The sequence below is a fragment of the Panthera pardus genome, unplaced genomic scaffold, assembly GCF_024362965.1.
Source record: "Panthera pardus isolate Hobbes unplaced genomic scaffold, ASM2436296v1 HiC_scaffold_8, whole genome shotgun sequence".
In the NCBI taxonomy this organism is placed as follows: Eukaryota; Metazoa; Chordata; class Mammalia; order Carnivora; family Felidae; genus Panthera; species Panthera pardus.
Genome location: NW_026527013.1, coordinates 148,365,031 through 148,388,712, shown reverse-complemented (window position 1 = coordinate 148,388,712; position 23,682 = coordinate 148,365,031). Strand labels below are relative to the sequence as shown.

Here is a 23,682-nt window from a genome sequence, read left to right as displayed (position 1 = left end):
ACTTTAATTAATTTGCTTATAATTGTATAATATGATATGTATCATTTTACTGCTTGGGTTTTAAACTCAACTTTGTATCTTCTGGGTTTTCTTATGTTACAATATAGCTCTAGTTTATTAGTTTTAACTACTGTATAGTATTTCATTATATAATCACAATTTATCCATTCTTCTATAGATAGGCAAGTTATAAGTTTGCAATGTGTCATTATTAGAAACCTTACAGGAATGAGTATGTTTGTACATATTTCTGTAGGACAGAATTTCCCCAACCACTGATCTCTTGGGAATGGGTTGTAGATATATCTGAGATAATGGGCCCTTCAGCCTTCGGGCGGGTAACTAGGTGGGTCTTGGGGAAATCAGAATCTCTAGACAAGTTCTCTTTAGCTACGTGCCGCCACCTCCCTTTACCCTGGTTGTACTATACAAGTCATTGTGCTGTATAAGTTATTTTGCATATGCGCCATAATGCCTAAAAACTGAGGAAGCCCAACTCTTGGGGGGCCACGTGTGTTATATATGTAGAGGAATGTTGGTGCATTTTAAACTTCATTTTCCAAATAGCTTTTTATTTTATTTTAATTTTTTTAAATGTTTATTTATTTTTGAGAGAGAGAGGGAAAGCATGAGCAGGGAAGGGGCAGAGAGAAAGGGAGACACAGAATCTGAAGCAGGCTCCAGGCTCTGATCTGTCAGCACAGAGCCCGACATGGGGATCGAATTCACAAACTGTGAGATGACGACCTGAACAGAAGTTGGACGCCCAACCAACTGAGCCACCCAGGCGCCTGCCAAATAACTTTTTAAAGTGATTGTGCCAATGTAGATTTCTCTGACCTGTGCATGAGCTTTTGTTTCTCTCTTTCTTGCCCTTAAAATTGGCTTTGTTAGACTTTTAATTCTTACAAGTGGATTTTGATTTTTACAAATCTGACAGGCTCTGTGTTTTTATTTTTTTCAGTTTGTTATTTTAGTTTGCATTTCTGAGGTTTCTAGTGGTGTTGAGAATATTTCCAGGTATATGAACCATTTGGGTCTCTTGTAAATCGTCTATTGTTTCCCTGGTTTTTATTAGGCCATTTCTTTTCCCTATTACTATGTATGAGAGTTAAATGGATGCTAATCATGTTTCTGTTGTTCTATCCATCCCATGTAGTTAGTTAATCGATTTCATTAGTTTCTGGTTTATCCCTCCTGTGTTTCTTATACCTCTCTTCCAGGAAGAGAAATTTTACTTCAGATACTCTCTTATACTTGGCTATTTTCACTTTATAATATATCCTGGAAATCACTCCATATTAGTTTATATTGATAACTTAAGTATTTACTTATAACTTAAGTATTTACTAGACTGAAAAAGGATAGATATGAAAAGAATCATCATGATAATGACAACAGTACCTGCCCTAACTACCTCAGGGGACTGCTGCATCAATTGCACGATGCAACATGTTTTGCAAACCATAACATGTAAACCATTAGAAAATCTCACATAAGTCACTCACATCTCTGCCTCTAAATAAGACACTTGAAAAATGACTCATTTGCAAACTATCAAAATTCTTGTTTAATTAATAATAATCTGAAAGTCCTTAAGAATCCCCTCCAACCCTGATTTACAGCACCCCAACGAGAGATCTGTTCTATCCAGGGATTCCCTACTGGAACTTCCTCTATAAAGATGTCAGTTCTAGTGGATCACACCCTCAATCCCACTATTTCACAAGCTGAGAAGGCAATTTTAAAAGTCCATGTTAAATTCCCTGCTGAAAATGACTATTCCTTCCAGGACTGACTTGCAGGGCACTTTGCAAATAGACTCACAGGACTTACTGTTCACTAAGAATAAAAAAATACCTGCCCTTTATTTATAGTGTATTTCATCAGCCTCACACTTTTATATGTACTTAGCAACATTTTGTGCAGTTCTCTACATAATTTACATCTTCTTCATTTATACAACCCCCTTGAATAATGTGACCCAGATTAATATAGTCCTAAAGACTAGGACTGCAGTGATTTAAAAAAAGACTTCACACATAATTCCAAGAAAGTCAAAATTTTACATACTGGCTCCTCAAGGCGACTCAAGTGAAAACAAGCAGTACAGAGTATGGTAAGCAGAGTAGTTGTTCCCAAAGGCTATCCATGCCCTAATTCCCAGCATCTGTGAATGTATTACATGGCAAAGGTGACTTCGTAGATGTGACTAAGGCTAAGGACCTTGAGCTAGGGAGAGCGGCCAGAATTATCCAGGTGGAATCAATCTATCACGAAAGTCCTTAAAAGGGGGAGGAAGAGGCAGAAGGGTAGGGCAAAGAGATGTGACCCAAGAAGTAGGTGAAACACACTGTCTCTGGTTTGGAAAAGAGGGAGGAAGAGGTCAACAAGTCTGGGAAAGCAGCAGCCTCTAGGAGCTGGGAAAGGTGAGGAAGAGGGCCTCCCCGAGGGCCTCCAGAAGGAACACAGCCCAGGGAGACCCATACTGGGCTTCTAAGCTACAAAACTGTAAGCTGGTCGTGGTCATTTGTTGGGGTAACAAGGGAAAACTAATGCCCAGAGCATACCTACCTCTCTGGCAGGAAAACGCACTGGTTAGAAGAGCGTATTCTGGACTCCAGCTCCTCACTTGAAATCACAGCTCTACTACTTGTCAGCTATGTCAACTTAAGCCAGTTATTAACCCCCCCAATGCCTCAGTTCTTCTCAGCTGTAAAATGGAGCCATTATAACAGTACCTACCTAGAAAGACTGTTAAAGGACTGAGCTAACCACATGAAGCACTCAACATACCATTTGGCACACAAGTAGGCCCTAAACGTGTCTTAACTACTACTAGTATACATCTCCACCAGTAATATTTCGACCACCTTCTCTTTCGGTCACCCACAGAAAAATCAGGAGATCAAAAGTCCTAACCGGTCAAAGAAACGAGCCCTTGTAAAAAGAAAGGTTTGTAGCTTATGTACAAGCAGTCTCCATGACGGTCCCAGCTCCACTCAGACAACATCCGGCTCTTCAAGCGTGGTCCCCAAATGAAGAACAGACCGCCGAAGTCAAAGTGTCACCACGAACTCCACTAAGTGAGAAACGCTAACTACAGGACCTGACAGAAAAAGTGCCCGTCAAAGAGCTGTCTTGTTAAAAATAATAGATGGAGCAAAATTAGTTTCTACTTAAATTTGCCATAATTGGCATGTTTTCAACTTACTTGCTATTTGCACAGTGCTTTTCATTTGCAAAATGCCTGCCCTATCATTTCTTCATAAACAATTAAAATTTTTGTTACATGACCGTTGATTCGGCAACATTTACTTAAATTGATATAACCAGGCTAAGCAATGATAATTCACATTATAAACATAAGAAAATATAACAGCTGATAATGTCTCCTCCAGGTAGAGGGAAAAATCCAAATCAAAAGTATAAATATATATTGTGTTTCATAATTCCACATTCTACAACAGCTCAAAGCAGTGTCAAAACTCAGAGAACAGCAACACTACAACAGACAGAGGAAGAAAACAAAACTTCTTAGCTCCAGGAAGAGGCTTGAGCACAAACCTTGTAAAGTGTCATAATAAAAATAAGTGTTGGGGTTTAAAAAAAAAATCATTAAGTAGACTAACAGTAAAATCTATTATAAAATAATTTCTACACTTTTCCTACAGTAAAAGCAATAAACCTCAAGATTCCAAGCCTAAATAACCCTAAAACTTAATTAAATGATATTTTAAAAGGTAATTAAATATGCTCCAGCAACAACAATATATAGTCAGGCTCTCAAAAGAAACACTTTCAATTAATTACACAAAATGTATTGACTGAATCCAAATTATTTTTCTACCTTTCTACCTTTTCATTATTTCAAGCTCTACAGGACTATAGAAATGGTAAGAACTGATTTATACCTGCAAAGCCTACAATAACCAACATTACTCATTCCTTAAAACGTATTGAGGACTTTAGCTGTGACAAGAAGGCACCTGTGGGACATCTCTCAAAAACACCCCATCTCCTTCGCCTCGATCCAGAAATGCAATAGTTGAACAGCTCTTTGCAGAGACCCAGAGGCAATCTGAGCCAAGCTAAGCTGAACCCTCCAACGGAGCAGGTCTGAGCCATCCCAGAAGAATTCCCCTAAATCTGCATTAAATTCAAAGAACTTTAAATATAGGCTAAAATGGCTCTCCTTTGTCCTACTCAACAGAATAGTAGGTAGCCCAAGAAGAAACATGGTTAGTTTGCAGCTATGACCTCAAAGTGCATTATATGTATGAGTGTGTGTGCACACCCACATGCAAGCACATATGGAAGCGGAGAGGCCACTGGAAGGTACAAGGAACCAGTATAGAGGACACACAGGATATAGATCACACACTCAGAAGCTCTCAAGAACCAGACAGGCAATGTAACAGGTGCAGCAGCTGGGTAAAAGCTAACAGAAACAATAGAGGTTATAAAAAAGAAGAAAAAAAAAAAAGACAATGCATCGAAAAGCATTCAAATTCAACTTCAGAAAAACAAACCGTGCTCGTCAAATAAAGCATAACTACATCTGGATTCAGGAGTCAGGCCAGATTCAGCTGCCAGTTTTCAAAGGTGAGAATGCAACAGGCCCAACCAATCATTTCCTTATTCCCTCTGAGGGTAGCAAAGAGCTCATCAGAGACTCCAAGGCACTCACCCCAGGACCTCCCACCCCTGACTCCCCAGACTTCCCCAGGTCTTTGCCTTACTGTAGTATTATGAAAAGAGGCTAAGTGGCTAAAGAATTAAAAGCTTACCACTTGAGCTTCCAGGAGTAGAAAACTGAGAGGCATCGAGGAATTTTCGAGGAGTAGGAAGGTTGGTAACATCAATCAGAGGAACGGGAGAAGCATCTTTTATAAGGGAGCTAAAAGGGAAAGGTAGAGTAGTTAGTTTCCACTTTCTCCAAAACCAACTACGTGCCCATCTCTTAGCCCTTTCTTTTTGTCATGAGCCCTCTATCTCCACTGTGACTTCAAAGGTCTCCCAAGAGTATTTCCAGTGGTGATTGCTATAGAAAGGGGGTTAAAGATACATTCTAAGGGTTCTAAGTATTCAATTTTTTATCGTCTTACTTCACTGCTAGGTTTAAAAACATTAGTGTACATATATTCCGGATCATCTGGATGACTACCTTACAACCAAATTATGCCATGCAATATCAGCACCCTTTGTTGTTTCTGTGTTAAAATTAATTTATCAGCAAAGGAAGAACAAATGTCACCATTTCATGATAACTGAACAAAGGTTTAAGTAGTTAAGCTTTGTTGAACCTGTGTTTTCCAGCTGGAGTTTTTGATATATTCTGGGAGTTCACTACATTCAGCTTTCTTTAAAAGAGGTTCATAAATTTCATCAAATTGAGAATCACAACAATAAAAGATGATTTAAGGAACTCAAACAGCTTAATTCAGTATCTGATTACCCATTTCACCTTTTCCAAAAAGGCCTAGCACCTCATCTTAATGATTAACTTTAAGCATCTCCAAAATAAACACATTAATTTTAAATGACACAAAGACTATAAAAAACAATTAAATTTTCAAGTTAATTCCCACTTATAGCCATCTGTTAAGTGAAAGAAGTAGGCAATTTCAAGGCAAGTAACACCTGTGTTCTACTCTCAAGAAACTGAACCATCTATGGTGCACCTGGATGGCTCATTCAGAAGAGCACGCAACTCTTGATCTCAGAGTCGTAAGTTCAAGTCCCACACTGGGTGTGCAGATCATTAAAGAAATAATAATAAACTTAAAAAAGGAAGGAAGGAAGGGAGGGAGGGAGGAATAAACTGAATTATCTAACATTCTGCATCTACAACAGGAAAGCTTCTCCAAGTTCCAAGGGTAGACAGGTCAAAGCCACAATTCTCACCTCTCTCCAGTCCCATAAACAACATCAGCAGTAGCAGTGGCAATCTGGCTAACCATGGAAGTGACCCTCACAGTGGTTGTAAACAGAGGGCAGGCAGAGCCAGGGCGTGGGGACAAGACCACACCTTAAGGAAAGCTGTCTCCAAATGGGACAGGAAGTCGCATGCTTTTTTAACATCTGCACCCCCCCAACCCACAGTGACATATCCCTATCTCCCTCTCATCACTCCTTTTGGGTCCTAAGTACTAGGTATTTTTGTATGTGTGTATTTTTAATCTAATAAATGTATGCATGTTCTTTCAGAAAACTCTGAAAAACAAACTTCACATTAAAGGGCAAAATCATCATTTCAGGTATTATTTTTAATACCTGCGGTATTAACATGTGAGCTGTTGTCCCAGGCCTGTGGATAAGTGACAGTTACTAAGTCCTCCCTTCTCACTGACTACAGGGGAAGAAGGAACCATTGACTCAAACAAGTCTTCCGCATCTAAGTGCTGGGCACAGGGTTCAGTGCCAAGGATGCAAGTACGAACACCATACGAGCGAAACCAAACTTAGCCCATTTCCAGCTGCTGGAACTGCTTGCACACTAACGTCAAACCTCAAATGTAAGATATAAAAGTAACAAAGATAACATTTACCTGGAATTAAATGGATATGGTTCCTATAAACCTTTTCCTCCAATATAAAGCTATTAATCTCCTGTTTACCTCAACTATCCTAAGAAACAGAGCCTTCAAACCTAGTGACTGGTCACAGTAATTTGTCTGTTTATAAAATCAATTAGAGCATAGATTTACCCAGTCATCTTTTACATACCAACTACTGCTCTCGTCTCAGTTTCTCCCTCAATTACCTCACCTCATCCTCTTGCCCGGATTTACTCACAATTGCAAACCTAGCTCCATAGGCCTCCCTGCCCTGGATACAGGAGGATAATCACCGATGTTTACAGTGCTGCTACCCGGTATTAAGAAAAAGTCCATTCCAATTCTAAATGATGGGAAAAGTATATAATACATTTCATAAATATTTCCATAACAAAAATGGACAAGTTATTTTTAGAGCATTGATAAATGAAGGTATCAACTAACAGGAAAGTTCAGGTGTATACCTGGGATACATGAGGCGGTAAAGTTAGTACCTACTTGTGTGCAGTGATATGTGTCTACATGTGAGTATAATACACCCTTCTACAGACACAGATGGGCACGAGCTTCACTCCAGACTAAAACCTACAATTATTTTCTCAATTTTAACCCAAAAATATGTTCTCAGTTAAAAACAGGGTAATAAGTGGCATGCCATTTTAACTCTGGAAAACATAACCTACTGACTTTATTATGAGAGCCAACAGGACTCTCAAACTCCATCAATACATTTTTAGAAAGTCAATGGACTGCAAAACTATTTTCATAGACTCGTCTCTCTAAGATTTTCCCCTGGGCTTCAATTTTCTCCTTTGTGAACACTAACCCAAAGGCAAGTAACTCTGGAAATGACTTTTGGTTTTTCTCTTGTTCCTTTACGAAAGGACTTAGTCTCAAGAGTTCAAGAGAAGCGAGTACACCCACTCGTTCAGTAACTAGAGACATGAAGCACCACAGAAAGGGAGATTATTATAGAACACGGCCTCTGTTTCCATTTCAGAAGAAATAAAGTTGAGCAAGTATTAGAACCTCCGAAGAGTTCGGAATATCTCTAAGGAAGTATTTTTGAAAACAAAAAATAAAATCAAGATTAGATTGTTCTTATCAATTTCGTCATTCATATGAATGCTCTGAACTGCTTTATGTTGAAAGAAACATCAGAAGCTATTTTTCTTTTTATACATATAGAATTACAAATTTTTTTATGTTTACCTTTCAGACAGAGAGACAGAGACACAGAGAGAGAGAGACAGACAGACAGACAGACAGAGAGCGGGTGTGGGGCACTGAGAGGGAGACACAGAATCCAAAGCAGGCTCTGTCAGCACAGAGGCCGACGTGGAGCTCGAAGTCACCAACTGTGAGATCATGACCTGAGCCGAAGTCGGACGCTCAACAGACTGAGTCACCCAGGCGTCCCCTACAAATTTTTATTTTAAATATATTTAGAATCACTCATGGCTGAGCTGTCAAAGACAGCTGACATACACAAAATCCTTTCCGGCATAAGACAATACCCCCACAATTACTAACTGCATGTTGTGATTGAATGGGGTTTGCCATTGACTAACCACCTGGTGGCAAACAGGAAAACTATAAAGCAAACTCTACCAAAAACATTCCCTACCACCGTAACCCTAAGGACTTTCTGGCCGCTAACCATCCATCCATCTAGTAAGGACCTATTTATATGTGCTTGACTTTAATACACCATGAAAAGTTTGGGTTTTGTGGCGTTTTTTTTTTTTTTAAGAAGGATTAGAAGACCCAAAAACTTATTAAACATTTGCTTTTTTATTAGAACTTCCTTCCACTCCTTAACAGTATGTCCAACTACGGCCGAATTTCACAGGGGCGGCTCCTATGGCTGATTTTAGTGTCAAACTACAACTTGACAGAGGTGAGCCGAACTTTAAGTTGTAAATCTAGTAACGACTAGGTTTGCCTCTATAACCCCAACGCCTGGCACAGTACCCGGCAAACAGCAAGGGTTCGTAAAAGTTTGTTAAGTCAAACTGAGCTGAGAAATAGCTGTCCACGATAATATGCCCTTAGTCAGAAAATGTAACTGAATAATGAAACAGGGGAATGGCTGGCAAAGTAATTCTCTGTCGTTCTAAGATCGGCCTGAACATATGGAAAGAATAATGAATGATTCAGAGGGTATAAAAGTCAAAAACAGTAATGGTCTCAAATGACAGATCAAGAGTGAAGCCATGTAATACAAAAAAAGTGAAACTAAAATGTAGGCAGAGGGAAAAAGAAGAGAAAAAGAACTGAAAGATAAAAAAGAAAACAGACAAAAAAAGAAAAAAATTAACAGACAAAATAGGAAATAAATAACACAACAGGGTCCAGCACTTTCCTTATGCCCCCACAGACAAATATGGACACCAAAATCCATGGGGCTGAAATCCATGGGGCTCTCTATGAGCAAGAGAGCATCCAAGGAAACAAGGTCAAATCAAGTATTAAGCCAGGATGCAGAAAGTAAATGGATTAACTTAAAAAATAACTCTTTATTGCTCATCAGTTTATGAAGGTATTATAGGTTTTTAAAATATATATTAAAAAATAATCTAATTATACTGTAGCACTTTCCAAAACAGTTAACAGCAAAGAGTCTATCTGTCCATCCATCCCTACCCCCCCCTACATATACACACACTCATACATACAAAAACGTACACATGCTCTTTTTCAACATTATTTGGATCATCCTATATAGAATTTTAGATCCTGGTTTTTCGTTTCAGCAGCAAACATTTTACTATTTCATTAAAAGTAATCTTCAGAAGCATCATCAATAATTATATTACTACTGAAGTAATAATACATGCTCATGATGGATACACTCACAGTCCTGAGGATATGAACTAAGTCCTTATTTCCTATTTCCTATCTACCATTTCCACTTCTCATAGCTAATTCCTTTTATCAGTGTCAGTATTATCCTTCCAGGAATTTTCTTTATAGAAACATACATTTATGTCTACATATAAAGGATACATATTTAAATATATATTCTCTCAATTCTTACACAAATAGGTTCATCCTGTACACACTGTTTTTCAATTGGCTTTTTTTAGACCCAATAATGTATCTTAGAAATCTTTCCCCATCTGCACAGAGATCTTTCTCGTTTATTTAAGAATTGCATGGCATGGATACGCCATAATTCATTTCACTATATGCCTCTTGATGAACATCTAAACTGTATTTTTTTGTTGTTGTTCTTACCAACAACATTCCAATGAACATCCTTTTACATATATTTTCATGATATGGTACTATTTTGTAGGATATGGGCCAAGAAAGCCTCCTCCATATACATTCTCTTGATTTTTTCTAATGCTAGTAAAGTTTTATCATGTGATTTTTAAACTGAGTTAGAATTTTTCATATATAATAACAAGTAGGCATCTAAATTTATTTTTCTTTAGCCAAATGTCTCAACACTAATTTCTAAGCAGCCATCATTCCCTCTACTTACTTGGATTATTGTTAAAAAATATTAAAGTTCCATATATCCTGCGTCTGTTTCTAAATTCTATTTTGTTATACCAATCTGATTTCCTTTCTTTTTTTTTTTTTTTTTTTTAAACATTTACTCATTTTTGAGAGATAGAGAGTGACTGTGGGAGGGGCAGAGAGAGAGGGAGACACAGAATCTGAAGCAGCTCCAGGCTCCAAGCTGTCAGCACACAACCCAAGGCAAGGCTTGAACCCACGGACCATGAAACCATGACCTGAGCTGAAGTCGGACGCTTACCTGACTGAGCCACTCAGGTGCCTCCCCAATCTGATTTTCTATTTGCATACCTGCACTGTTTTGATTAGTTTGATAATACATTTTAATATTAGATAAGAAAAGCCTCCCTTAATACTGCCCTTCAATTTTTTTTAAATAGTTCTTATTTACTTATCCTTCTATGTGAACTACAGATGTGACAATTTCAAAAAAACCCAACTGGGATTTAACTGGAACTGACATCTTTGAGTTAAGAATGTGGAAGTTCTCTCCATTTATTTAGGTCTTGTTTCATATCCTCCAAATACCACTTTTATTATTTTTTCCATGGAGCCACGTAACTTCCTTTTATTACACCTACTAGTTTTCTATTTCTACTTCAAAAATACATATGTGCCCAGGTGCCTGGGTGGCTCAGTTGGTTAAGCAGCTGACTTCGGCTCAGATCACGATCTCACAGTTCGTGAGTTCAAGCCCCTCATCGGGCTCTGTGCTGACAGCTCAGAGCCTGGAGCCTGCTTCAGATTCTGTCTCCTTCTTTCTCTCTCTGCCCCTCCCCCTCTTGTGCTCTGTGTCTGTCTCTCAAAAATAAATAAACGTTAAACAAAATATTTTCAAAAATATGTATGTGCCTTCGGGTGATTTTTTTTGTTGTTTTCTGTGAGAGTAGACATTTGTTGTTGGGTGTTTATGTGTTTGTTTCTGGATACCAGCAGTTAGAACAGTCTTTGTATTTGGAAAGACTCTCGACTGTCTAAGTCAATGCAAAAACGAAAGAGGGCCCAACTTCCTACTGTACCAGCTGAAGGAGGCCAGACATGTCTCAGGCTCAACAAACTGGATGCTTCTACCCAGGACTTCAAATCCTGAGGAGATAAAGACAGATGCAGGGACACTTACAGAACACTGGCACAAGAATACAAACTCCAGCAGCTGCAGGCATGGTGACAAAGACAACAACCCAACCAGCCCCTTCCCTGGGTTTGTCGACAGGGTGTGCTCAGCTGCTTCATCTCTCCTGGTCCCTCCTGGGTGTTAGAGCCTGATTGCACAGCCTTCCTTCCCTTCGGCTCTATGACCTACCGCCTTACCACTTTCCACTTAATTCCCTTCCTTGTTTGAGTTATCAGGATTGATTTCTGCTACTTGCAATCTAGAATATTAGCTAATAAATCATCCTTGTACTAGAGAATATTTTATTTGCTTCCCCTCTAGTGATTGTCCATAGAGAAGTCTGTAGGGGCGCCTGGGTGGTTCAGTCGGTTGGATGTCCGACTCTTGATTTCAGCTCAGGTCATGATCTCGCGGTTCATGGGATTGAGGCCTCTGTCGGGCTCTGTGCCGACAGCACAGAGATTGCTTCGGATTCTTTCTCTCCTCTCTCACGTGCTCTCTCTTCCCAAAATAAATATACAAACATTAAAAAAAAAAAAAAAAAAATCTTGGGACGCCTAGGTGGCCCAGTCGGTTAAGCATCCTACTTCACCTCATGATCTCATGGTTTGTGAGTTCAAGCTTTGCATCGGGCTCTGTGCTGACAGTTCAGAGCCTGGAGCCTGCTTGGGATTCTGTCTCCCTCTCTTTCTGGCCCTCCCTTGCTAACACGGCCTCTTTTCTCTCACTCTCAAAAATAAACATTTAATGGGGCGCCTGGGTGGCTCAGTCGGCTAAGCGTCCGACTTCGGCTCAGGTCATGATCTCACAGTTTGTGAGTTCGAGCCCCGCATCGGGCTCTGTGGTGACAGCTCAGAGCCTGGAGCCTGCTTCAAATTCTATGTCACCTTCTCTCTCTGCTCCTCCCCTGCTCACGCTCGGTCTCTCTCTCCTTCAAAAATAAATAAAAATATTTAAAATAATAATAATAATAAACATTTAAAAATTTTTTAAAATTAAAAAAAAGACATCTTTAAATATACATATCTAGGTTAATAAACACAAAATTAAGTTAAACATTTTCTCCAATTATTCAAATCCAAAACAACTTCTGACTTATCTTACACAAGAATTCACCACTCCTTTTTATCTCCTGACTGTCCAAATTTCCCAGTCTCTAACATAAGATAGGGATATAATTCCTGTTTATTATAGAGTATTCTTTTACCACATAGACCTTTTTCAAAAATAGCTTCAGCTTATATTTTTGATCTTATAAAAATGTATTTGTCAGTTTTTTATATGCACATTTACATATTTAATGGTGTGTGGTCCTTACAGTAGTTTCAAACCACTACAACTTTAATGTTGTCAAGTTGCTGATTGTGGTTTGTATCTTAGAGTTCATCTTTGCATACTAGTTCTTTTTGTTGTTACTTTATATCTGAGAACATCTTGCTGCTGCCCATGCTTAACAGTGTCCACTTGGCTGGGTATAGAAACCTTTGGTCCCCATTCTTCCCTATTCAACACTTTGTAAGACTCTGTTCTGCTGTCTTCTGGTATTCTGTGTTCAGCAAATCCTGGTGATCCTGATTTTTGCTCCTCTTTACCAGGCCTGGGTTCAACCGTATAAAACAGAAAACTCATTGGGGCACCTGGCTGACTCAGTCAGTTAAGCATCCGACTTCAGCTCAGGGCATGATCTCACGGTTCATGGGTTCGAGCCCCGCGTGGGACTCTTTGCTGAAAGCTCAGTGCCTGGAGCCTGCTTCAGATTCTGTGTCTGCCTCTCTCTCTGCCCCTCCCCCACTCGCACTCTGTTGCTCTCTCAAAAATAAACAAACATTAAAAAAATAAAAAACAGAAGACTCAAAACAGCAGTGGCCTGAGCACAATAAAAAAATTTTCCTCCCTCTCAGAGGAAAGATGTAACCCATTCAGACTATAAACGAGGATCCATGCTACTACAGAGTTCAGGATGTGCTTCCATCCTCAAGGTCACCTAGTATCCAAGATAGCTTGATGGCACCAATCCACGTCCTTGACAAGAAGTAAAGGAAGGCAAGGGAAGGGTAAAATAGTGAGTGTACCAGTTTGGCTGGCACCTTTAGAGAACCTTCCTAGGAGCCCTGATTCAAAAGCTTGCAAGCAGAAATCTCCCGAACCACCTTTAGCTATGTGGGAGGATGGGAAATACAGCCTGTGGGCTGCCAGGAACAAAATAAGGGTTGTCATGAAAATTGAAGAAGGGCCAAATGGATATCAGGTGGGCAAATAACTCTCTGTCACAGGAGACAACAATTTTTCTTCCTAGTCCTCACAGAATTTTTTTACAATTCATAAATATCTCCTGATCATATCTAAGAACAAGATTTTTCATTCATCTTACCTTAAATCCTTGTGATTTTCAGACCAAGGTCTTTTTGGGTTTTTTTCTCCTGTTTAAGTAGGCTTCTTTATTTACATTGTAATTATTATCTGTTTCTCCCTGTATCCGTTTGCTAGGGCTGCCACGATAAGGTACCCCAGACTGGGTGGCTTAACCAACAGAAATGTATTTTCTTACAGTTCTGGAGGCAGGAAGTCAAGATCAAGATGTTGGGACTTGGTTTCTTCTGACGACTCTCTCCTTGCCTCGTAGATGGTATCTCAGCACGAGATCTTCGCAGGATCTTCCCTCTGGGTGAGTCTGGATCCAAATTTCTTCTTAAATAGACAACAGTCATACCGGAGTAGGGCCCACCCTAATGGCCTCATTTAACTTATTTACCTCTTAAAAGACCCTATCTCCAAACTAGTCACAGTCTGAGGTACTTGCAGTTAGGTCTTGAAGACCTAAATTTTAGGGGGGGGGGGGGGGACACAATTCAGCCCAAAACACTATCATGTTAGTGTTGTTCTACAGAGTAACTAAAATCACTATTCTCCAACTTTCGCACCCACTATCTTTCTTTTATCATCCTGTCTTTATCCTCTGTATGATGAGGAAACTTTTCCCTCCTTACCACTGCTTCAACTCTTCTCCCCAGCGCTTGAAACAAACATTGAATTTCCCTACTTTGTCCCATTTGTTCTTAAATTTTGTTCATGTTTAGTTCATTCTTTCTGCATCTCTACCAATTCCATTCTTACAGCTCTCCATCACCCTCTCACAGAAGCTATATGCTTGCTGCATACAGCCACAGAATAAGCACATTCAACAATAAGCACATATTTTGGTGGTTGACTAATCCAGGCTAGGCAGCCCAGGTGATCTCAGCTCAGTTCCACAGAGCTCTCATCCTCCTCTGGGCCTGATGCCATCCCGGCAACAGCAAAGACACAAGAGGGCATGCTCCCTCCCGCAAGCCCATTTCGAGCCCTTCTTTGTGGCACATGCTTAACAATAAGCAAAAGCAAGACCCCACCCCACCCCCCCCAAAAAAATCACAAAAATCAAAGAACAGGAAATATACTTCTCTCACTACACTGGAGGAAGGAGTAGTAATTTTGAATAACCTCATCTATTACATCATCCTGTATCCTTCGAAAAACTCCAGCTTAAGCATCTTAAATTTTCCTGTTTTGATTTATAAACTTATTTCAAATAAATGCTCTTCTCTGAGACTTCAAGGTAATGCTTATTCTCCCTTATGTTATAGAATACTTTCACAGAACCCAGAGTATTTTTGGATTTTTTTTTAGTCCTTACATGGGAAGGAATCTATTCATACCTGCTATTTACCACCACACACTGTGGAAGGAATTGCCTTAACACCGCCCCCACCTAACACTACTTTCCACTAAGGAACTAACATTCTATTCAGATACAGTGTTGAAGTTACTTCTCGGGTACATAACCCTCAGCTCAATTTGTGTGCCTGGCAGAAGATTTTCTAGTGCCCATCTGCGGAAACGAGATAGAAACTTCTCTTTCTGTCAGGGTCTTGGACTAAATTGAAGCATCACACACAAAGTTGGCAATTTTTGTCTGAAGAGGATAGGACTTCAAAGGCTTCCTTCCCAGCATGCACTGCTTCCAGTGCTCCGCTTGTCTGTAGCTGGATGAAAAAGTACGAGCACATGTATTTCGACAGGTACAGCTCAACTGCCCTCTGAGATCTGAGAGCTATTTTCAAGGAACGCTGGAAGGACTATGACATGCACAGTTATCTGATACATGTTAATAACGTCAGTAGTCTACTGTCTTAACTGTCTTAAGACCTGGTCTTACTTCCTACCAGGTCTAAACTAACCCAGTGAATTTCTTGAGTCCACACCCAGGCCCTTAAGTACAGGACTATGCTACGATCAAGCCCAGGGATAAAAGAAAAGTGTTCTCTCTGAAGCTCCCCTGAACTATTCCAGAAAGAAGACTGTCTACAGCTGAACACGACCCCTAAGTAACAAAGAATCTTATAACTTCAGTCCATACACATATTTCTTAATTAGGCCAGCTGTGCTGTATAACTTAAGGATCTTTTTCTCTCCCTTGTGAGATGTACCAGAGTATCTCTGATCCAGTACACAGGCCCACAGTACATGTTTCTTATCCATCTTTACATAAAAGGGTCATAATAAGTGTGCAATGAAGGAATGAAGAAACTCGGGATGACAGCCTTTCAGAACGTGGAGTATTTGCTATTACAAAACCATCTTATAGTTTCAGGGACAGTATGTTGAAAAGTAAGAAGCAAAACCAAGAAGCAAATCAAGTACAACAGTCTTCTGGGAAACAAATAATGGCCCTTGAACTTCTCCACTGCCACAAGACACTGTAGCGAAGAGGCTCTTTAACCAACCTCACTCTCCCTTTCTCCTTGTTACGCTGCACAACTCGGCTGGTGGATTTGATGTACAGGTGCCGGTGCAGTTCATCTATGAGAACCAAGTGGAGGTTCATCTTCTTGCTGTGAAGCTCCAGCCTCAGGTCGCTCAGTCCTTCCACCTGGAGCAGGGGGCCTTCCAAAGACTCCACTGCTGACACCTGAAGAGAGAATAAAAAATGATTAAGTGGGACAACTACAAAACCTACCAATATTAGAAACACAAGAGACTATTTCTAAAAGAAAAAGAGAGTTTATATGAACCCTACCAGCATACATCAGACTTTGAAGAGTATAACTTGGTTAGGCCTAGTTGTGCCTTTGAAGGTGCACCATCTAAGAGGAAAAGTGCTGAAGGAAACAATCTTGTGAAAGATAAACATTTGCAGCAACGTGGATGAAACTGGGAGGTATCATGCTGAGTGAAGTAAGTCGGTCGGAGAAGGACAGATATCATATGTTTTCACTCATATGTGGATCTTGAGAAAGTTAACAGAAGGCCATGGGGGAGGGGAAGGGGAAAATAAACAGTTACAAACAGAGAGGGAGGGAGGGAGGGAAACCACGAGAGACTCTTAAATACAGAGAACAAACTGATGGGGAGGTGGGGGAGAGGGGAAAGTGGGTGATGGGCATTAAGGAGGGCACCTGTTGGGATGAGCACTGGGTGTTGTATGTAAGCCAATTTGACGATAAATTAAAATAAAAAAAGAATAGAGGAAAATTTTTCACTAAAAAAAAAAAAGGATAAACATAAAGGCATCTAAAGCACCACAGAGCTGTATGTATCATTTATTCCCACACACACTGCCTGTTAACAGACACAAGTGTGATGGCCTCCCCGACCACATTATGTCATTCATTTCCTCACAAGAAGTCCACATACTAAAGACTGAAATCAACTTTTAATCACATTTAGCTTTTTAAGACTAAGACTAAATAAAAGCACACTACATGAGGGGCACCTGGGTGGCTCAGTCGGTTGAGTATCCGACTTCGGCTCAGGTCACGATCTCGCGGTCCGTGAGTTCGAGCCCCGCGCCGGGCTCTGTGCTGACAGCTCAGAGCCGGGAGCCTGTTTCCGATTCTGTGTCTCCCTCTCTCTCTGACCCTTCCCTGTTCATGCTCCGTCTCTCTCTGTCTCAAAAATAAATAAATGTTTAAAAAATAAAAATAAAAAATAAGAAAAGCACACTACGTGAACGTCTAAATAATTCTCACTGTGATCATGAGGCAGAGCTTGGTTAGCCTAAGTCTACATGTGTGCCTACATACAGACAGGCTCTTGCTCGCTCTTCCTCGTACACACATACACAGAGGTAAATGCATTTTTGACATGAAAGCTACGGGCAGAAAATAACAGTCATCACCTCTCCTTGACCTGATCCAGTTCGACAGAAGAAATGGGATATGAACGGTGAAGAGAAAATAAACTACAGAGAAGGAAACGCTCCTGGTGTGAAGTGCAATTTGGGAGATTTTAAGACAGAAAAGATTGGATGAATAAAAATGGAATAGGAATACCTCCAACAAATGAAGATGAGGGCCTCGGGGAGTGTGGAACAACTCACTTTGAAACCAAAGTAGTAACTGTAAAGGGGGGGAAATAAAGTACGTTTCATACGATCCCATTTATCCATGGATCTAAGATTATATTTGTCTTTCCATAAAGATCTAGATTTTTAAAAATCTTTTTCATGTTTATTTATTTTTGAGAAAGAGAAAAAGAGAGAGAGAGAGATCGCAAGCGGAGGAGCAGAGAGGGAGGGAGACACAGAATCCGAAGCAGGCTCCAGGCTCCAACCTGTCAGCACAGAGCCTGACGTGGGGCTTGAACTCAAGAACCACAAGATCATGACCTGAGCCAAATTCGCACGTTTAACCGACTGAGCGACTCAGGCACCCCAAGATCTAGATTTTTTAAAGAAAATAACGAGGTGAAGAATATACTCTTACTATTCCTTAGGAGAAAAATAAAAGCAAGAGAGAAACACAAAGAAGAAAATAATAATAAGGAAAGGGGAAAAAATAGTTTCAAACAGAGGGAGGGAAAATAAGAGACTCTTAAATACAGAGAACTGAGGGTTGATGGGGGTGGGCCGCTGGGGGGTAAGGAAAATGGGTGATGGGCACTGAGGAGGGCACTTGTTGGGATGAGCACTGGGTGTTGTATATAAGCAATGAATCACGGGAATCTACTCCCGAAACCAAGAGCACACGGTATACACTGTATGTTAGCTAACTTGACAATACACTGTATTGAGTAAAAATAAAATAAAACAAAACAAAACAAAATAATAGTAATAGTAGTAGTAGTGTAGTAGGAGTAGTAATAGAAAAGAGAGGACTACAAGCTGAACTCAGAGGGAGAAGAGCCCTACCCAGCTCCCCAAAGGGATTCCTATGCTACGACTACTCCCTGCTTAGGTTATACTTGTCAATATCCCTAAAAGGTACAGAGAAAGGCAATAACTAGTAATACTTTAAGGTACAAAGAGTGGATGTAATTAGGGAGATAAACATGCTCCTAAAAAGTAAGGCGTTTAAGTAAAGGCAATAGATAACGAAAGCCATGAAACGTATCAATGATCAAAAGTGCTGATCACGGACCTACACCAGTGCACAACGTCACTGAGGAGCACGTGGGCAGTGAATACAGAAAGTCTGGGAGCCGCCAAATACAAACCGGCCTGAGGTGGGGGAGGAAAATGCAACGGCTTACCCACAAACACAGCACTTGTTTTGTGATGTGCTATACAATCAAATGTCAGTAGCAAGTAAGTCTCCTTAAGTTAACCAAGCAAGAAGGAAGGAATGAAAAAGTGGCAAGCCCTGAGCCAGCTCTGCCCCCCGAAGCCTGCCAGTTCATTTTCATGCTGACCCATAACTGCCCCTGTGACAAGAGCCCCTGGGCCTCATGCGAGCTGCCAACAATTCCAAATGGAAAAGCAGCCTCGCAAAATGACCACTGTGTCCCCAAGGAGGAAAAACAACAACAAATTCATTTACACTTATGCTCTAAAATGGATTTTAACTCAGGTCTGTAACAGAGAAAAGAGGATGCATTAACCTTTAGTGACATCGAGGTCCAGAAAATGAAAAATAATTTGGTAAGCCACTGGCCCATCATGTCGCCTTATCCCTTAAGGTAATTAAATCCAGCTGAGATATTTAAGCTTAAAAACCACCCACTGCACATCCACACTCAATTTGTTTGTAGGAATTTGCATGAAGATTTTTAACCCAAACAGTTCATGTTCCCAAAACAAAATTATAGGATAATGTCAACTTGCGAAGCTACTTAATTGAAGTCTGTTTTTGTTTTCGTTTTTTTAATATAAGGAAAGCACTTAACACAGTGCCTGGCACATACTGAGTGCTCACTGGAATTAGACATGAGATTTTTAACAGAATCTATTTATTCTGTGGTTAAAGAAATCTCACGGGGTGTTACTAACGTGCTAATGCTACTGTTTTCAGCAAAGTGTTGTTTACGTTACAAGCATTTGGATGACAAATTTTCTGAATATGTCTTCTTGACCCAAAATACAAGTACAATTTATATATATATATAATCAAGAGTAATTTTACAATTTCAAAGATTTGAAAACCATACCACAGGGAAGACAGCACGCTTATTTTTATATGAAAATACAGTGCTCCAATTTCCTGGCCTTCACTTATTAAAAGCTATAATTACGAAAGCTAGGCAAGGGCACTGTCTTCCCCCACTCTAACCTTACTGAGTGGTACTAAAACGGATTTTAAGAAAATAGTTATCAGTGCAACATGTGATCTCTAGAACATCAGTTTATAGAAACCTGACATTTATCTTACCTGGTTTCAAGAAGCCTGTAGCGTAACATTTATACATAAGCAAAACTTGGTGAGGCAGAAAACAGCCAATCCATCCAAACATCACTGATGGTCAATTCTGCTGTATGGGGGATGGGGGAAACCTGGTTTCCAGGCATTTGCTAACATTCAGGCTTTATTAGAAATCATTAAACATCTTTGGGGTGCCTGGCTGGTTCAATTGGTACAGCATGCAACTCTTGATCTCAGTGTTGTAAGTTCAAGCCCCACATTGGGTCCAGAGATTAAAGATAAAATCTTAAAAAATATCCACGTTTAGATATGCATAACTACTGGTAAAAACACAACTGAAGAGTTTTTTTTTTTAATGTGGTCATTTTATGAATCATTTCACTGTTTCCCAAATTTAATGTCTACAGAGCACTTTTTTTTATTTATTTAATGTTTATTTTTGAGACAGAGAGAGACAGAGCATGAACGAGGAAGGGTCAGAGAGAGAGGGAGACACAGAATCTGAAGCAGGCTCCAGGCTCTGAGATGTCAGCACAGAGCCCAATGCGGGGCTCGAACTCAGGAACTGTGAGATCATGACCTGAGCCGAAGTCGGCCGCTTAACCGACTGAGCCACCCAGGCGCCCCTACAGAGCACTTTTTAAATAACACTAATGAACCATTAACAAGAATTCAAGAGATGAGGTTGGACTAAAGTAGCAACAAAACGGTCTCACAGGTGAGTTACTATGAGAAATTATTGAAATTGGGTTCTTAAATGTGACATACAACATCAAATAAATATATATTCTTACCAAACAAGACATACCAGATGAAAAATCAAAGAGACAGCATTCAGGACAACAGTTCACTAGTAAATGCTGTCTATACCTCTACTCACAGATGGAATAACACGCATTCATACCCCAAATGATGTCTAGTATGACCCTCTAGAAATCTCAGACAGGCCACACCATTTCTTAAGGGTAGATTACCATATAATGAGTGAATTAAATGTATTTGGAAGTTTTCTTACACATATTTTCAGAAATAAAATTGGAGGGTGGAGGGAATTTTTTCATATAACATCTATTATTACCCAAAAGAACATTAGTGTCCTACTCACCACAGTTGGAAATGGCTTTGATAACAGAACTCTGCTTTGGAGTTGAAAAATATTTCCTTTAGGATAAACTTAAAAAAAGGGTGGGGGGGGGCACCTGTGTGGCTCAGTTGGTTAAGTGTCTGACTCTTAATTTTGGTTCAGGTCATGATCTCACCGTTCATGAGATCAAGCCTGGTGTCAGGCTCTATACAGACAGTGCGGAACCTGCTTGGGATTCTGTCTCCCTCTCTCTCTGCTCTTCCCCCACTTGCATGCACGTGCTCTCTCTCAAAATAAACTTAAAAAAAAAAAAGGAAGAAAAATATTTCCTTTAGGATTATGAAAATAAGCAAGCATTCACCAAATGTTTTCATACATGATACTGAACAGGACGGCATGTTTTGCTATTAGAAACCTATGCACTGAAGAACAAAGAAATCCCAAAAACTGTTTCCATAACTCAGTAAGTATGCAACAGTTACATTTAAAATGTACACAATCAAGAATTGTCTGGTATTTCAAAAAAGTTTACCGTGAGTTGAGAGATAAGTTTACAACAAAAGCCATCTTTGTAATTACGAACTACAGAGCCCTTAAATTTTCTTTCCCAAATGTCTATTTCTCAATTTCCTTCTAGTTTATTTTTTTAATGTTTATTTATTTTTGAGAGAGACAGAGAGAGAGAGAGAGAGACAGCACAAGTGGGGGGAGGAGTAGAGAGAGAGGAAGACACAGAATCCAAAGCAGGCTCCAGGCTCTGAGCTGTCAGCACAAAGCCCAACGCAGAGCTCAAACTCATGAACCACGAGATCATGACCTGAGCCAAAGTCGGATGCTTAATCGACAGAGCCACCCAGGTACCCTTCAATTTCCTTCTAGTTTAAAGTAGGAAGTTATTGTTTCATAGTTAAGTGTTCATCTTCTGCTAGCCTCACTCAAGTTGATTAGGTAAAAAGATCTAGTTTTGTGCTTTAATATGAACCACTTGAAATGTTTTGGAGGAAAGTTGGCCATTCTCAACATTCAGTTGGCTTCACTGAAGAAAGACTGGTTTATTATCATTTTATATTATTATTTCAGTTGGGGGAGAGGAAAGACACAATGGCAACTGACATTAGTAGCCATCTAATTAAACCACCTGTCAGCTAAGGAAAATGCTTATTTTGGCAATAATGTTCCCTAAAGAAAGCAAATGTGTTGCCACTGTTGAGCCTAGAACAAGTATTTCCTTCAGGACTCTCATAATTAAATGGTTCCAAAATGTTTTATCACTTTTCAATAGGTCTGTATGCCTCCCTTAAGGAAGTACTTTTCGAGTAAGACATAACCATTCTGCAAATGTTGCCTTGGCTCAACATACAGATGTGTATCTTTTTAGATATGAAATTAGGCTATTCCAGAGAATGGATACCCTCTCCCTTCCTATACCACCACGAGTTAAACCTATTGAACAGACTCAACTAAGAACGCCAAAAAACCTTGGCTATGAGCAACAAAAGAAGCAGGCCTTGGAATCTGACATTTACTTGGTGCCCAGGCCACTGGCCAGCTGCCACCTGGGCCCCTGAGCTGCTAGAAGGCAACCTGTGGTGGCTTCAGCCCTGCTCCTCAAGACAGCCCTATACCCAGAAGTATCCACATAGAGGGCTCAAGGAGTCCTAGATGGGCATAAGAAGTATTCCTCTGGACGCAGAATGAGCCAAACCCACCTTTACACAAGCAGGAAAAATGTTTATCACCAAGAACTCCAGATCAATCACTTACCAAACATTGTCATTTTGCTATACCACAGTGCCCAAAGCAGTAGTTTGGTTATCAGACAGAAATTTTTAAAAACCCAAAAACCAAAACAACAACAAAAACAACAACAACACACAGCTTTAAGCCCCTCCCCCAAACAAAATCACAGTCTTTTTCATGTATTAGTTTGAAATCGGAACCTTAGGAACCTGTTTCTTACGAGTCAAAAATGACCCAGTATTGGCTGTTTCATATGGTTTAATCCAACAGTTTTAGGAGATCTGAAAGCTTTGGTGCATCTAGGACATCACAGTGCTGTTTGTAGAACACTGTGGCCTTGATAGAACCCTGTGTTCTATAGGGTTAACTGCAGCAGAGAATCTAGGAAAATTTCAACTAGCAGAATATTATATATGTGTGCGACATAAAACCACAAACATGTGACCCCCAAAGGATTTTGCTGATCAAAATCCTGTTAAATATAAACTTAGTAACAACCTCCACTCGGCTTGTGTTTAAAACATGACAGCAGCCACCACAGGGGACCTATGTAGAAGATGGCTTAGACTGCTCTTCATACAAAAATGGTTAGGGGAGCGGGGGAGGGAAGTCGGGAGGCAGGGTAAGGGGCATAGAAAGCAGAATAAGGGAATGCCTGCAAGGCTTAGAGGAGTCTTCGGGGATCTATAGGAAAAACAGAATCCCTGATCCCAGCTTTACTGGAGAAGATTTGGCTCCCTAGGGTTCTGCTTTGCCACAGCCTGCAGGCCTCCGAGCTATTGACAGTTGGAACTTAAGACAGACTTCCCAAGAAAGCTGCATCACAGGAGCAAGGCCAAGCGCCTGGAGCATGAACACTTTTTTCCACCCTAAGTCCTCAGCCTGCAGCCAACCCAGTGATCCAATCAGGCAATCAAAAATGCCCATTCTTGAAGTCATCTGTGAACAGAATATTGATCAGCCCCATTCAGGTGCCCCTTCTCCCTCCCGAAACCCGATACCTATAATGCAGACTCAGCATATGCTCTCACCATTAAA

General features: G+C 40.1%; 1 protein-coding gene across 1 annotated transcript in view; it reads right to left on the bottom strand.

Annotated features, from left to right (window-relative positions):
- The window catches only part of EXOC4 (exocyst complex component 4), a 753,548-nt gene that overhangs the window by 685,160 nt on the left and 44,706 nt on the right, over window positions 1-23,682 (bottom strand). The window contains exons 4-5 of the mRNA XM_019452780.2: window positions 15,969-16,153; window positions 4,791-4,900 (exon numbers count right to left, since the gene is read on the bottom strand). Coding sequence (XP_019308325.1) covers window positions 4,791-4,900; window positions 15,969-16,153 — 295 coding nt within the window. The remainder of the gene's footprint in view (window positions 1-4,790; window positions 4,901-15,968; window positions 16,154-23,682) is intronic.